This window comes from Budorcas taxicolor, chromosome 5, assembly GCF_023091745.1.
Source record: "Budorcas taxicolor isolate Tak-1 chromosome 5, Takin1.1, whole genome shotgun sequence".
Taxonomy (NCBI): Eukaryota; Metazoa; Chordata; class Mammalia; order Artiodactyla; family Bovidae; genus Budorcas; species Budorcas taxicolor.
The window spans coordinates 32033963-32050495 of NC_068914.1; the positions used below are offsets into that span (position 1 = coordinate 32033963).

Genomic DNA, 16533 nt, shown 5'->3' on the forward strand with positions numbered 1-16533 from the left:
CTAGAATCACCCTAAATACCACCATCCAAATATCCCACATATAAACATGCTCAAAGGAGAAGAGGGAAATATCCACTCTTCTGCCTGGAAAAATGCTCTGTTTCTAGTGGGGGAAACTCTGCTTTCCCTTTTATGTTAAGTGTTTGTCCAAGATGTTCTCAGACATTATATTCAAATACCTGCTCAGTTGCTCAGCTGTGTCTGACTCTTTTGTGACCCCATGGCCTGTAGCCCACCAGGCTCCTCTGTCCATGGAATTTTCCAGGCAAGAATACTGGAACAGGTAACCATTCCCTCCTCCAGTATTCAACTCCATTTCTAGCCAAATAAGCTGACCTTGTGAGTAATCCTGTGTGGAGCTTGGTGAAGAATGTGCCTTTTCAGAAGAATAAACCACACGTACACACAGACAATACTTATGGAAGCTTTCTCCTCTTGAAAAAGGAGTTTTTCGTATTTTAGTATTAGCTTTTTTCAACACGGGTTTCTCAACATTCAGAGGCAAATAACTGAGTCTAGAAATTATATTCACTTCCCATCCCTGAGGTCTAGATTGAAGGAGGCGCTGAGGGCCAGGAGCTCGAGCGCTGTGGGCCTGGGGCAGCCCCTGGGTGACTCTCGCACCTGACTGTGTGTACACGTGTGCACCCAAGGCCCTCTGTGTCCAGTGCACAACGTAACCGCAGATCAGACCTGTGTTGCTAATAACCTGTGTTTCCCTACTGACCCACCAACTGCTCCTTGCCAGGTTTCTGAGGAGCTCATAGCATTCCTGCATAACCCAACAGGAAGTCATAAACAGAAGCATTTGGTATTTTAGATTTCATAGTGGTTCAGGGCAAAGTTTTTCCTCCAGCAGCCCTTCAGTCATGACAATGCATTTTACAGTCTCTCTCACAACTGTCCAACTCCAGCTTCAAGAAGCAAACAGCAAATTGCTAGAGAAGAGCAAATACCTGAACTCGACATTGGCTGCTGCTGTTTTAGGGAAGGAATCCTCTGAGTGGCAGAACAAGCTTAGTTTTCACAGTTACTATAAATGTGGCTGTTCGTGTACATATCATACAAGGCAAATCAACAACATCACCAAGAGGCCCCACAGTCCTTCGATCAGTCTTACTTCCCCAGTGGTCACCACAATAGATCCCCTTGTGACATCTTACTCCTTATATGGAAACTTTAAAATCAGAAACCTAATGTTTCCAACCAGAAAGTTAACAAGAGAAAAGAAGTTTACACATTGTACAATACATGATTTTATTTACATAACTGAAATGATTTTCTTAGTCACCTTGACTACAAAAGCAAATTGACACGGGATGATTTAATAACCTTTCATAAATAGATTTAACAGATTTTAAAACAGATTGTTACTTAATACTCAGTAATCCTTAAATACTTAGTAACTTCTGTGTATATGCATATGAAAATTGTCTGAATAGACTAACAAGTGTGAATACCTGGATAACTCAGGAACAGACAATCAGGTTATGAGTCAAGGGTTAACTCCCCACCACTGGGTCAGCCAGTTAGACTTGGAGTTCTCCCTCTGCTGAGAACAAACTTGCTACAGCCTCTTCACACTGAGTAGGCATTTTTAATAACTTGAGAAAGTTTCTCCCTATTTCTGCATTTAACAAGACTATCATTAAGCTTATCTGAAACCCACAAGTTTACTACCATGACTAGGTATCTGTAAAAGAACTTATCACAGTGTGTCTGAACAATGGCCCAAACTAAAGCCATGTCACATCTGCAGTTAAGTGTTTTTCCAGTGCTCTCCCTGGGGGTGCACAGACACACACACACACACACACACACACACACACACACACACACACACACGGCTCCTCCACATAACTCATCCAAGCCTTCTTGGCCACAAAAATGCCATAATTTTACCACTTTACCACTTTGGTGAAATGGCTGTAAAATCCAGCATTTTCATGAGACATCGTTAAGTTCTTTCACAGTGCTTTAAGTTTAAAGACCAGGCAGTGTTTTGGTAACTGACCCTCTCCTGCAAAGTGACAGCATTGGGACAGAAAGAAGAGCCCCCGGGACTTCCCGAAAGCCACCCCCGCAGGATGGGAGGAGTGCTGAGTGTCTGTGACCACAAACAAGCAGTGAAGAATGACAAGAAGCTTGTGAGTCATGGTCAGAACCTAAAAACAAAAATGTCTTGCCATAGCAGCATTACGTTACAAACACAGGAAGAGTGGACACGTACCTTTTCACACAAGCTCTATAAGAGCCAAAACCCTGTCGTTTCCCCATCAGAATTGTCATCAGAGGTGTCACAGTCCTTGGTCACTTGTCGACCCTACTTCTAACCGAACTAGCTGAGACTGAGCCCGAGTCCCAACCACAAACGTGTGAGATGAGCCTCTGCTGCTTTGGGGCACTGGATGGGTGAGTACTGAAGGCTGTGGTTGGGGAGGCTGGGGAGTTTGCGGCAGCCAAGTCTCTGTGGTCAGAATCCTTGGAGATGAGTCTACTCCACTCCAAGGCCCCCTCCTCCATACACTTTCCATCACAGGGGTGTGATCTCTCAGCCAGGTGGACAAATGTGTCCTAAAAGCCCCCTCCCCTCACACCACCTACCTACATACTAAATGTGGCATCACGCCTCTTCGTTGTGCTAAACCTAAGGATCATTTTAATCATAATAAGAATCAAATGTCTTCCTAAGAAAAGGTTACATGATTAAAAAAAAAAAAAAAAAAAACACAGGATATTGAAGGTTGCGGCGAGGCCTGTCCAGAAAGTCCCCTCTTCCCCTCCAGCCCTGGTCGGGCTGACATCCCTATGCGGCCTGGCCGGGCCCTTGTTCTGAACAAGGACAGGTCGTCTGGGCCAGGTTTTTTTTCCCCTGCTGCCTTTTTTGGTGTGTGTGCTTCATGTTTAAATCATGTGGCCTTGTTTGGAGGCAACCAGAAAAAAATCAAACAGTTCAGGTAGTGAGTGAGGGGCCCATACGTGTGAGCACAGAGTGCGTGGTGCCCACGGATGCACCGGCTGGGCGCTGCCGAGGGCTGAAGGAGGAGGAACACCTACACCGTCCAGCGCGCTACATCTGCTGGGTGGCAAGACCGCCAGCCAGTGTGAAATGTGCAAGTAGGGGCCGGCAGACCTTCTGTTCTCAGCATGTTTCTTCCCCTCGCGAGTCCATTACTTTTCACAAAGAAATGTTAACTATCAAATGCGTCCATTAATTGTGCTGCTGAGGGTGAAACCATCCAGTTAGCATATACACTATCATTTGCATATCTCGGACACCCAATGTTGGTGCCAGCGGCTCTCGTGAGTGGTACAGGACTCTCTTCAGGCCAGTTCGGGTCTGACATGCCTAAAAATGAAAACAGATCATTTGTTCTGCGCTGAAGAACCCAAACTTCATGTGCAGACAGTAAGGCCTTGGCAAAACTCCCTTTGAGGTTCAAACCAAACTTCTGGTTTCTGGGCCAACTGCCTGCAGGGTTTCATGCTCCAGGTTTCCAAAACATGGGTAATGTTTGGGGGAAGGGGGGAACATCACATGTTCTCTTGGTAACTGTAGCTTACCAGAAACTACCAATTTTGACTTTTATAAGCTTCAGACTCTCAAATCTGATCAATCTCTGGTGACCTGTTTAACTCTTTCTGTAAGACAGCATAAAGCATCAGAACCCTGCGGTACTGCCTGGCTTACTGCAGCAGGAAGCTTCTATAAAAGTGCTCTAACGTAAAGGAGCCTACTTGTCTTCCATCCCAGCCTACTACAGAGGAGAGGATCTTCCAAATCAAGGGTGCACGCAGCCCAGTCCCACAGCGTCGACGGGACAAATGGCAAGGAACACTAGCCAGCAAGGAATCAATGACCCAGGAGGCATGCAAAAGGAACAACCTCAGCTGAAAAAAGCTTGAGACTCCAAGATTTCAAAACACTCCATGATGAAGTTAGGAAACAGGAAAAAAATTTCAAGTATTGAAGACAGAAGAAGGAGTTTTGGCAAGAACCGTATTTACTGTCCATTGCAAGACCACAGCACCACAGACTACGTTCTTTCAAAAAGCATTTTGCTCCAGCTTTTAGCACTGACTTCATAAGTGACAACTGTCATGACAGTGTGTGATACAAAGGATGTGAAAACAGTAGTCTGTGTGTGTCCCCCCCCGCAATGGTGGTCCCCAGCACCGGGTGGCCTCCAAGCCCCCCCACCCCCACTCACCCAGACAGAGCCTGGGGGGATGCTGGCTGTGTTCTCAGTGCAGGCAGGGTAGTGCTGGTTCCGCCTTGCTAGATTAAATGCCTCCCCAGGTCAGGAACATGTACCCCAGTAGTTAAATTAGAAGTACCATGACTAAATCCCCACCCCGGAAATGACTGAGTCATCATTTCTCAATAGCCCCTGAGAGTTCTGCCCCACCCTCTCCTCTATCATCTTAAGCTGCTGGGCAATGTGGTCATCACACATATTTTCACATCCTTTAAAAAAAACATAGTTGTTAAAAAAAAAAAAAATGCCTGAATGTGAACGGATGCAAAGTCAGACATTTACAAACAAAAAGGTTCAGAGCCGACTTTGGTTTCATTCAAACCAGAAATACTCTTAAAAAGCATTACAGAGAGTAAGGACAGTGCAGAGAGCAGGAACAACGTGGCTAGAATCTAGTAAATGCATGTGAAATTCTACCATAGAGTTTGTTTTCAATCCACGTGGAGGGGAGGGTGCGAGGGAGGGGAGCGTTATTACAGTCCACCAGGGGCGTCTCCTCCTCCGACAGGCCGTCGTCATACAGCAGGGAGTCGGATGGGGTGGACGCAGCCAGGTCCAAGTAGTCCTGGAAGGGAGAGAGAGCTGGTCACCCCTGGAGTGGGCCACTGCTGGACACGCCCACCCCACCCCTCACCCACGCACTGCCTGAGAGCAGAAGCCCCAGCCGAGTCCCATCTTGCACCTATCAACCTCTCACGAGATCTGAGCCCCTGGCCAGAGTTGCCAGCGCTGAGTTCCCTCAGCCTCTGCCTCGTCCAGCCCTGCTCTGTGGTTCTCATGGCAGAGAATCACCTCCTTGGAGGCAGAAAGGTGTTCATTCATTGTCCTGGTCCTCTCTCTGCAGCGCTGGGGGCACCAGCCCCAGCACAGGAGAACAGGCCTGTTTATAAAACCTGAGGCTCTGGGATTGCAGCCCCGTGACTCATGTGGGAAGGCCAAGACACATTCCCCATCTGCTCCACACTTTCTGGCTTCCCTCCAGGCACTCCTGCTATCTCCAACATCAAGTCAGGACCAAGAAATCTGAGTCATCGGTGTGGGTTTTGCACAAGACGCTGCTAGAGGGTTCAGCTCCCAAGCAGGATGATTTGTGAGGACCAGCTACTTCCCACTGCTCTGGATAAAGGTGTCAAGAATGCTTTCAGTGTGTTTCTGGCTGGTTCTCAGCACTGTTCTAGGAAAGCTGTCTGTAGGCATCAGCTATTACCTCTGTTTAGGGTGAATCATAGGATTTGCCCAAACGATACACTGAGTTTGGGTTTTATTTCAAGGGGCCCAGTCCATGTATCTTGCTTTCCATGTCTGGAGAAATGTCAACTTTTAGTAACTGTGTTAATATAAGGATGAAACCACCAGAGGGCAAGCAAGGTCTGTGTCTATTTTCTTTACTTGCATTCCCAGCATGTAAGGCAGAATACGGGAGGCAGCCCATTGCCCAATCAATATTAGTGGAAACTGTATTGACTTCCTCCATCACATAGAGTTGTAAACTGGAGGCACACAGATACGTTGGTTGGCCCACACTGAGCTTTTGGAAATTGCTATAAAAACTGGGAAACATAAACATCCCTGAAAATTCAAAAGCCCTGGCATGCTGGCACTCATATCCCTACAGGTTACATGTGTCTATGGTGAGAGGTCCTTCAGAGGCAGCTGGTGGGCTGCTATTTGTCACAGTTTCCACTGCTCCCTTCACTTTCCACCTCTAGCCAGACCCTTCATAGAATCTGAATTTAGGACACATTCATTCCAACTCTACTTTTCAAGCTCCATTACTGGAAATAATTTTGTTCGGCTTTGGAATATCTTCTTCCCACCCCTGTCTGTGGAGGGCTCTTCCTAAGTGTCAAGGTAAAAATCCTGGAGGTCCAAGAGGCCTGGATTAAGGATAAAGGCTCATGCCCTCCCCACCCCAACCCCCGCACCTGGAGATGACAGGACCATCTCACTCTGCACAGCCGCACTCTGCCTTTGCACTGGGAATTCCACGAACCGGGGAGAGGGAGGTGGCACCAGGGATTGGCTCTGGGTACTCACTCTGCTCTTAACCATCATCTTATCCAGGTCTTTGCTGATGTCGGCAAACACTGGCCTCTTGTCTGGTTCCTGCTTCCAGCACTGCAGCATCAGACTGTACCTGGTGGGACAAACAGGTGGGTGATGGCAATCCAGCAAGGACTGCCCAGTCACAACCACCACACCCAGTACAGTGCGCCCTGGGCGCCAGAGGCTCTGTTCCCAAACCCCAAGGCTGTTCCTGTGTCACTGACATCCTCCTCTGAGCTGGGCTAGGGTATGATGGGTCAGCAGAGGCTCAGTATCTGGCGCTGTGGTCCAGCCATGCTCGCTATGGCAGCTAACGCAGAAATGAGTCCTTCAAACTCTTACGAAGAATGAACTGGGTATGAACACAAACACCTGCCAAGCACTCTGTCTTGCACCTCCCTCTTCCCCTGGGGCTCTGGCAGGACTGCAGGGGCCACCCTGTGGGGGAGTGCTGGGCCTGTGCCTGCCAGTCCAGGGTGCCCAGGGAAGCAGCGCCTACTCACCCTTACACTCCCACAGCCCCGAGCCAGGCACGTGGCAGGTGCATGACAGCCCTTGTAGAATGAATGGACCAGTGTTTTTGCCCACGGACGACCCACTCTCATATGTGCTCAACCTGTCCTCCAAGGATCATCTGATGGAACCACCATTTGATGAGAAGGTTCTGGTGCCCTTGAGCTGAAGTCCAGGCGCCACCTGCCTGCTCTTGGCCTGCCTTGGTGTCTCCACTTGGGTGCTCCCCTATATGCACCCCTGGAGCCATTCTGAATTACCTGCCCCTCCCCAAGCACCCTGGGATAGGTCTTCAGCCTTGGACTGAGGCTGCTCCCTCAGTCTGAAGCACCCCTTCATCCTTCCACCACCTCTCCTGGGGTCCTGCCCCCCCTCAGACTTGTAAGTCCCCCCAGGAAGCCCACCCAGCCCCCAGTGGAATCTGGGTCCCCAGCATCTGCCATCATGCCCAAGAGTGGTTCTCTGTCATCTGTGCCTTTGTCTCAGCCTGTCGCTTCCAGCTGCCCAGTTCACCTGGGGCTGGCACCCAGGGCTGCCCAGCAGCGGAAAAGGATGAGTGCACATGACCCCACCCTGCCAAAGCCCGGAGCGTCAGTGTCTCGGGAGGCTGGACCAGAGAAAGCGTGCTCACATCTCCTCGCTGCAGTTGTCCGGCCTCTCCATCCGGTAGCCTGTCTTCAGAAGGTTGAAGAGCCGCTCTGGAGGAATCCCAGGGTAGGGGTTGCCGCCCAGGGTCACAATCTCCCACAGGAGGACGCCAAAAGACCACCTGCGGAACCAGAGGGCCAATGAGTGGCTTCACTGGGTCTGTGGCACCCTCAGCACCCCAGATATCGTTCTCCTGCGCAGCAACAGGACCCGAGTTCCTTGTACAGAGATCGGTCCAAGTGCCCACGGTTTCAGCCTGGGCTGACCAGACAGCCCAGGCTGACCAGACAGATGGAAGTGGAATGGAGGTGGGACCAGGTGTCTGCCTGCCCCACCCTGACCCCCTGACAAGCTGCTGCCCAAGCTCAGCCCCCACACCCAGAAGGGGCAGGTGGCTGACCCCTGAGGTGAAGCTCTGTAGCATCAGAGACGGCACAGGGAATGCAAATGAGCGCAGTGAAAAGCAGGTGGAACCAAGGCCATGGGACACTGGGCGCACTCTGCAAAACCCCTTCACTTTTTCTGTGTACTTGGAAATTTTCATAAGATGTTAAAAGGAAAAAACACTGCAACGGGAAAATACCTAACTGTGAGGGAAAATTTACTGTGAAGTGGGGACAAAATCATATCACAAAACAGCAGGATCACACAAGCCCACTTACAGTAATTACGAATATATACCTGCATGCCACAGACAACTCTAGGCAAGGCCTGTGAGAGCTGGCCCTAGCTATTTAGGGATGGTGGGGTCCCAGTGACTTTTGGTCTCTTCATTCTGCTTTCCTCTGCATTTCCAGTTGTTTTACAGTCAACTTGGTAATCAGAACACAGTTGTTAAAACTGTTTAAGAATTGCTTTTTCACAGCCTACCTTATTCAAAATATGCAAGGCTGTTTACAGCAGAACAGTTGGAAACAAGTCTGTTGTGGTTTTGAAAACAATCGAGAATGTAGTTGGGCTTGGAAGACTGAGTTTTGGTCTTGGAGCAGTTTAGGAGACCGGAAACCCACTCAAGGTCACCCCACCCTAAACCTGTCTCTGGGTGGGGACCAGTCCCCGGGGACCTGCTTGAAGCCAGCTCATACTCAGGCCCACAGAGAGGGAACTGTTTGGCTGGGACTGTGTGTCACTGAGATGTCCAAAGAGAGGGCAGGGGAGGCGGGGGAGGCGAGGGGGTCTGCAGCCATGGCTCACGCCCTCATGCAGTGGCACTCAGAACTACCGCCTGCGCCCTTGCCATCTGCTGTGTGAGTACACAAAGCTCCCCCACCTGCAGCCCCCAGTTTGGGGAGGTCACTCTGGATGGTTGGAATGAGCTGACAGGCACTCAGGGCAGCTCTGTTCCCCAGGGGAGCTGCCCAGACAGGTGCATACGTGTAACCTCCACCCCAGGAAAGGACATCCAGACTCACACATCACTCTGGGTGGTGTAGATATGATCGAAGAGGGACTCGATGGCCATCCACTTGACTGGGATCCGACCCTAAGGAGGGAGTGAGAGAAAGGCATTAACGTTGCTCTGAGATCTGGGGATCTGGTGTAGGGGGGCATGTCTCAGGCTCTTTCAGCTCTGAGGGGACGCTGAGTGATGACTGTAGTGTGTTCCTGGGTCCAGACCAGCAGCACAGCCTCACAGGGGCTGGAGTCCCAGCCCCACCTTCCTAGGCTTGGCTGAGACACCAGAGGGAGTCAGTCGGCCTGCCCACAGCTATACAAGGTGTGCTGGTCACGCACCACTTCCCAAGGAATTGATGCTGAGTGCAAGCCAGGCCCTACTGTGGCCACTTCTGGGGAGATCAGGGACACCCTGAGTGCTGCCCAGTGCGTAGGCTAGAAGCACTTCCATCAAGATCTCCCCTGATATCTGAGGGTGAAGGAGTTTGGGAAACCGACATCCAGTGTTTCCATCTTGGGGATTTCTGACACAAACGAGCACACTAAAGGCCCTTCTGAGAAGCTCTGAGGGAAGAAATCCGTGTGAGTGTCTTGAGTCTGGTTTTTCCTGCTTGTTTTATCCCAGGGCCCTTTTAGCACCCTCTGGAAGACTGCCCTCCACCGTGGAGAGGCTGGGGTTCAACCTAACAAATCCTTTCTAGTGCAACTTAAGAAAGAGCTTTTTGGTACAAATAGATCAGGTGGCTTTCCCGGTGGCTCAGTGGTAAAGAATCCACCTGCAGTGCAGGACATGCGGGTTTGATCCGTGGGTCAGAAAAATCCCCTGGGGGAGGAAATGGCAACCCACTCCAGTATTCTTGCCTGGAGAATTCCACGGACAGAGGATCCTGCGGGGTTACAGTCCATGGGTTGCAAAGAGTTGGAGGTGACTGATCAATTAAACAACAACAAATAGGTCAGCCTCAAGGCACAAATCAATTTAAAAAAAAGGCATTTGCTTTGGATTTTAATGCATTTATTATAATTCCTTTTTTAAAAAAGTACTACTTAGGATTCATACCCTACGTGAGGTGTGACTGCTTCGAGGGTGTGTGTTTCTAACAACGCCTCCCGCAGGCTGTGCTCTCAGGGGCCGAGCCTGGGCACCTTGTGCTTCCTTGCTGGGTGACACAGGGCCTTCCCGAGGACCAGTGCATCAACAAGAAGTTCCATCCACCCCCCTCCACGGGGTACGGAGCACCCCTCTCCACTTCCCCTTCAGCACTTCTAAGACGTGCTGTCACAATGGAAACCCTACAAGAAATCAAACATCATCCTCACAGCCCCGGGAGCACCTGGGCTTCTCTTGTCCCTCAGAGCAAAGCTGAACTGTGTCGTGGTTTTCTGTTTTTCTTTTTGAGCAACATCTGTTCTGAACGCCAGCTTAGCTGTGTGTTTTGAGGGGGCCTGTGATCTGCCCTGTCTAGTCTGTCACAGAGGGGCTACTGGAGAGGGGCTGAGAGGATAACAGCACCAAGAGGGTCAAGACCAATGTCACAGGGAAGGGGACCACACCAGGGAACCAGGTTTCCCAAGAAGGGCCCCAAACCACCTGTTTCAGTGACTTGGAAAAAGCTTCCCAAATCTCTACCCTGTGACTCCGGACTTTGTCTCCAGGACCCTCCTGATCGCCTTCCAAACTCACTTAGCACTTCCTAGGCCCTTGGACCAGGAGCATACCCTGTTGTAAAGTGGTTCATGCCTTCTGTGAAGAATGACTAGCAAGCTTGGGTTTAATTCATTTTTTTTCCCCAAGCGAAGGATACAGAGAATAAAACAGTGACCTTCACTCTGCAGCAGTGAGAGGAACAACTGCAGACAAGAAGACTTATTTCTGCAGTGGTAGGTGACCTTTAGAAGTGATAGTGATGAAAAGCGAGAAGCTACAGGAACCCCGCTCCCCAGCAGGCAGCTCTGAAACAGCACGTGTGGCTGTGAGGAAGAGAAGGAACAGGCTCAGGACTGAGTCCTGCTCTGGGTCTCTGTGGGCCCAGGACTAGGGATGAGTTCGGGGATGAGGACTCGAAGTTTACACTCTAAAAACCTGCTTGATCTTCTTCAGATCAAAATCTGTCCCCACTCTGTGGGCACCCTGACTACTGCCCTCTGCCCTCAGGCCAACACACCCCAGGACCTGGTACCTTGCTCCTCTTCACATAGGAGTCCTCTTCATAAACATCTCGGGACAGACCAAAATCTGAGATCTTCATCCTGCGGCCTTCAGCTACCAGGACGTTTCTGGCTGCCAAGTCCCGATGGACGAGCTGTGGGGAAGACAACAGCAGGGACCCCTGAAACCTGGGCCCATGGCTGGCAGAGGGGGCGCGGGGCTGGGGTGGCACGCACCTTCATCTCAGCCAGGTACTGCATCCCTCGTGAGATCTGCCAGGCAAAGGAGATGAGGTCGCCCATGGTCAGGGCCCGCTCCTCCGGGTTGTCCAGGTAACTGGAGTTGCGGCTGCCCCCGCTGCCCACGTAGCCAGGCCCCGCCTTGCGGCTCTCTCGGAGGAAGCCCCGCAGGGAGCCGTACTTGGCATACTCCACGATGAGGAGCAGTGGCCCTGGGGGCAGAGCGGTAGGTACGTGGACTGGCTGCCTAGGTGGCCCTGGGCAGGCGGGAGTTGGGCCAGCATGGGGCAATCGCTCCCGGCAGCCTGAGGACTCAAGCCCTGGCTCACTCTCACATCTCTCTGCTCTCCACCTTGCAGTGCTATGTTGCTTCAGCTGTGTCTGACTCTGTGTGACCTACAGGCTATAGCCTGCCAGGTTCCTCGTCCATGGAATTTTGCAGGCAAGAATAGTGGAGCGGGTTGCCATGTCCCTCCCGAGGGATCTTCCCGACCCAGGGATTGAACCCAAGTCTTTAATGCCTCCTGCACTGGCAGGCAGGTTCTTTATTACTAGTGCCACTTGGGAAGCTCCTCCATCTTGCAGGGGCTTCGGATTCCAAAGCCAGCTGCCTGGACGGTTGACCACAACCTCTTTCCTGGGTGCCCAGGGCAAGCAGTCACTGCATTTGGAGCTGCCCTGGGAGATAACCGCTGTTGCTCAGATGTCAGGTCTTTCTGTACCCCTGGTCTTGCCACAGTATTGCCTGGGCACAGCTGATGGAGGCAGAGGTTCTGGACTGTCCATGGCCACCCTCTCCCTGCCCTGCCTGCTCTTGGGCCGCAGTCCTGCCCAAGGCCCGGCCCTGAGCGCTACTGGTGCTGACTGGTGTCCCTGCTGCTCTCTCCCTGTTGGCCTCCCATCTCCCTCACACCCCCACACACACAAAGTGGGAGGCCCCCAGGGTGGCAAAGCAGTTTTGGAAGACCAATAGAGCAAGATGCTCTTATGTGAACAATGGTGATGCTGCCGCTGCCTTTGCCACCCGAGGCTGGGGTGGGGCTGAGATCACCTGGAGGTTATGGCATATCTAAGTAGGTACCCAGGAGACACTGCTCATCTCTGGACTTCCCTGTCTTAGGGGCTCGGCCTGGGGCGGGGTGCTGACAACCAGGATGTCGCCAGAGACATGGCAGCTCTGGAAAGCCCAGGAACACTCCTGTGGCACCCCTCACGGTCCACTGACACCCAAGTTCCAGGCAAGGGCCAGAGTCAGAGCCATGCTTCCAAGAAGAGAGAGGACGGGCCAGAGAAGAAAAGGATGGGGAAGGGGGAGAATCCAGAATGGAGCGGCCCGGAGCCCCTGGCCTGTGCCCGGGCAGCTGCTAGTCCCCGGCCGCTCTTACCATCCTGGCTGCAGGCCCCGTACAGCTTGATGACTTGCGGGTGGTTGACCTGCTTCAGGAGGTTGAACTCTGATAGCAGGTCCCGCAGCTCGCTTGGGGAGGCATTCTCTGAAACGCACAGAAACAAAGCCGGTCGCAAAGCCCCTGCTACCACGTTGCTGGGTCACAGACGCACACGAGGGGTCTACACAGACTTGTCTCCTTCCCAGACATCCCACCCAGGTTCAGACTGAGGCCTGCCAGGACTTCACTGCTTGGGGCTACTCTCAGCCCATGGAGGGTCAACAGGGGCCTCAAGTGCCTCCAGGGAGTAAGAACTGGAGGAGCGCACTTTCATGTGAGCAGATCTTTCCATGGAAAGCCTTCTGGGCTGGGCTGTGCACGCAAATGGCATTATTTCCCTGCAATCACCATCTCTCAAAGACAGAGGTGCACAAAGATAACCCTCCATTAACCCTTCTGGGGAGGTAAAGGGACTCCCTGGTGTCCCCAAACACCTGCTGAGCAAGCACTTGGCAATGGGGGTGTGTGAGGCCCTGGAGAAAGGTGAAGGCAGTGAGACTTCACAGAAGTCCTCTCGCCACATTGAGCACGTGAGTCCCAAGGGCAGAGAGAGTTGTACTCAGGAGCTTGGGTGTGGAGGTCTCCTGGCCAAACCATCCTCCTGGGTCATGCCCCACATCCTACTGCCCAGGTCTGCCACTGCCTCTGGCTGTAGACTTGTCTGGAAATATGACAGCTGGGAGATGGGGTATTGGAACCCTTTGGACCACACATGGGTGACCCAGGGCCAGTCTCACTGTGCCCTCTTAGGGCCTGGGGTCTCATAGGCAAGGGGTGACCCCAGTCTGAGGGCTTGGGTAAGTACACAGAGGTACCCAGCACTGCGTGGCTCCCTGACTGCTGAAGATCAGTGTGCATTAGCCCAAAATGTGCCCACCACATGGCCACTGGGCCCTCAGTTGGTCCAGCTGAGCCAGAGCTGGGCCATGGCAGAGGACCGTCTACCCAGTCCCTGCTGAGAAGCAGCAGTGAGGATACCCAGCTTGTGGCAAGACTGGGGCAGTGCTGGCCCGCTAAGGGCCGGGGGGGACTGGGCAAGGCAGGGCCCTGGGGGCAGGGGCCAGTCCTTACGAGTGGTCTCTTCACCAGGACTTCAGTGGACGCTTGGCGAAAGGAATGAATGGGGCAGACTGGGGTGGGGAGAGCTGTCAGTTTTGAACTAAAGGGCTTTTAATTTAAACTCCGATCTTTACCCAACATGGATGCAGAAGCAGCATGGCTCTGGAAGCTTTCAAGGGAGGACTGTCTTACCCCACTTCTCCAGGGACCACACCAGCCCACATCATCCATGGTGGGGGTCCCTAGACTGCAGCCGCTCAAGAGCAGGGGTGGGGGATTGGTTCTTCGGGAGCAGCAGGCTGACTGCCAGAGTCCTGGCTGTCACCAGGGCTTCATCCACCCGCTGGGGCCCCCGCAGGTGTGAGTGGCAGAGCCCCCTCTGTACTACCCGGTCAGGTACCTTTCAGCATCTTCACAGCCACAGTCGTGTACCCCGCTTTGCCTTTCAGCCGGAAGGCTGTGGCCTTGACCACTTTTCCAAATTCGCCTTCTCCCAGAGTTTTTCCAAGCACCAAGTTCTTCCGTGGGAATTCCCACTTGGGATCCTCCTACATTGGGTGTGAAGGAAGAGAGAGAAGAGAGATGATGAAGTTAAGAGGAAAGGAAGAAGGCAAGAGCCGGTGGACAAGCTCCAGTATGCAGAGAGGTGACAGTCACCATGTCCAAGGGCAAGACCCCACAGTCAAACCCTGAGGTGATGACAAGATGCGTCCCCCCACAGGAAGGCAGCTGTTGCCACAGACCGGCTGGACTCCGTATGCTCATACCCTCACTGGCCTCCACCTACTGTAGATGCCCAGGGCCTGGTATCTCCAGTGAGGGACTCACGGTTTACTCAGCACCCACAGGTGCTCACAGGGGAGCACAGCCCCTTCCCTGGGAGTCAGGCCCAAGCCTCATGGCGCCGCCTCTGCTTTGGACACCAGGCACTGCAGCGGCCCAGGCTCCAGGACTTCCAGGAGAACTCAAGCAGCACCTGTGCCCCCAGTTGCCTACCAGCCCTGGACTCCCAGCTACAGGTGGGGGTGTCAAGGACACCTTCCTGGTGTGGCAGCCTCTAGAAAGTTACCACTGTGCCCCTCAGGAACCCCCGCCCACCCTTCCCTGCCAACATGTGGAAGCATCTGCTCCCCCACAGCCTAGCCACTGCCTTGAACTTGCACACACCAGCCTTCCCAACACGCCATGCCCACTGAAGACCCCTCTGGGGTGGGGCCTTCCCAGACCCCGAGGCTGGCTCGAGGACCTGAACTCTGGGGATGCTGAAGCCTGTCTGGAACCTGCCCTCCCGTCAACACTGGGTGCCCAGGTCCCCAAGTCTCACTGCGGCTGGGTGTGGCTCCAGGGGCTGTTTATGATGTGCCTGCCAGGCTTGCCTAACCCACAGACACACCACCACTGGGGACCTACTGCCCTGCAGGGACCAGAGCCCTGCGTTCTTACGTCTGGGAGCAGAGGCAGCCTCCTCTCAGCACCACAGTCAGGGGCGCCTTCCAGCCAGCTCCCCAGGCGTCCTGGTGTCTCAGTTTCCCCAAGAACCCATTCTGCTTGTTCTTTAAGTTGCAAGAGAGTCAGTCGTGTCTGACTCACATGGGCTACAGCCCACAAGGCTCCTCTGTCCATGAGATTCTCCAGGCACTGGAGTGGGTTCCCATTTCCTCCTCCACCAAGAACCCACAGTCAGGCTCAAAGGTGACAACACAGTTGCCACCGCCCTGGTGCCCACACTGCACTGGATAACGACTGACTGCACACAGAGACTGGGCTAAGAGGGGATATCACTGATTTGTTTCTCTTTAAAAGTGCTAAAAACCCAAAGTGTCCCCCCACTTTATGTAAAACACAACTAAGGCCAAAGGGTCGAATAATGTGTCTAAGACCTCAGAGCTGGTCAGTGTGGCCCCTGGGCCTCATGCCCAGCTCTGGCTTCTCTGCACTCTGGGCTGGAGGCCGAAAATGGACCGTGGCCCCCCCAGAGAAGAACCGCTCTCACTGTGCATCTCAGCACACACCGCCAGGGCATATAAGGAATCAAATGGCTCATCCCTGGGCCACGAGGGCCATTCCCAGATGTGGTGGCCACAGGGGCCTCCCTCCTGACTTTGCCAGTTCCAATCACTCCGCACTCAGCAGCCCCCAGTCCCCGTAGCATTTCAGTCTCCTCAGCAAGCACACTGAAGGGCAGACAGGCAGAGGAGCGGCCTGGTCGGGCAGGAGGTGGTGTCTGAGGCTCCCGCACTGACCGCAGGCCCAGACCATGTCCTAGAGGAGGAGGCTCCGGCTGACTCTTCCCGCCTTGGCAGGCCAGTCACAGAGTCCTGGGGCTGGGCTCCCCCACAGATGCCTGAGAGGCCTCTCAGCACCCCCACTCTCCAAGCCACGGACAGACTCCCCTATCGGCTGCTGCCACCCATGGCCAAGCCCCCCACCTGCCAGTCTGTCTCGCCTGGATGGGGGCAGTGTTTCATCACGGGCTCCTACCCAACAGACTCCCCAACAGAGCAACCTGTGGAAATGAAGGCAGAACATCGGCCCCAGCCCTAGGGGGGTCCTACCCTCTGATAATAAAACTCACACTCCTCCTCAGGGCCTCCCCCCAAACTTCGTCCTCCAGCACTTGGGGCCTCCGCAGGAGAGATCTCAGGCGGGTACAGCACGGCCTGCCCTCTTCTTGGAACCTAACAGCCCAGATCTCGCTCATTTAAATCAGCGCCCATCCTTCTCCACCCTGCTTCATGCTCTCTGCCCCACCCCTGCCTTCTGCCCTCCCTGAAGGG

At 53.2% G+C, this 16533-nt stretch overlaps 1 protein-coding gene and 1 long non-coding RNA gene across 3 annotated transcripts in view; one reads left to right on the top strand and one right to left on the bottom strand.

Annotated features, from left to right (window-relative positions):
• Positions 1–1299: 1299 nt before the first annotated feature.
• The window catches only part of RET (ret proto-oncogene), a 52933-nt gene continuing 37699 nt past the window's right edge, over positions 1300–16533 (bottom strand). Inside the window, exons 12-20 of one of the 2 annotated variants that reach the window (XM_052641348.1) lie at positions 14157–14304; positions 12635–12742; positions 11247–11461; positions 11042–11164; positions 8879–8949; positions 7450–7587; positions 6297–6396; positions 4677–4824; positions 1300–3349 (exon numbers count right to left, since the gene is read on the bottom strand). In XM_052641348.1, the coding sequence (XP_052497308.1) occupies positions 3192–3349; positions 4677–4824; positions 6297–6396; positions 7450–7587; positions 8879–8949; positions 11042–11164; positions 11247–11461; positions 12635–12742; positions 14157–14304 (1209 nt within the window). In that variant the 3' untranslated portion in view covers positions 1300–3191. Of the gene's footprint in view, positions 3350–3983; positions 4825–6296; positions 6397–7449; positions 7588–8878; positions 8950–11041; positions 11165–11246; positions 11462–12634; positions 12743–14156; positions 14305–16533 lie in introns of those variants that run through there. The other variant, XM_052641350.1, reaches the window with a different exon arrangement.
• On the top strand, positions 2215–8033 carry LOC128048897 (uncharacterized). Its single transcript, XR_008199410.1, has 4 exons — positions 2215–2412; positions 3654–5385; positions 6324–6412; positions 7305–8033. It is a non-coding gene; the product is annotated as an uncharacterized LOC128048897 (long non-coding RNA).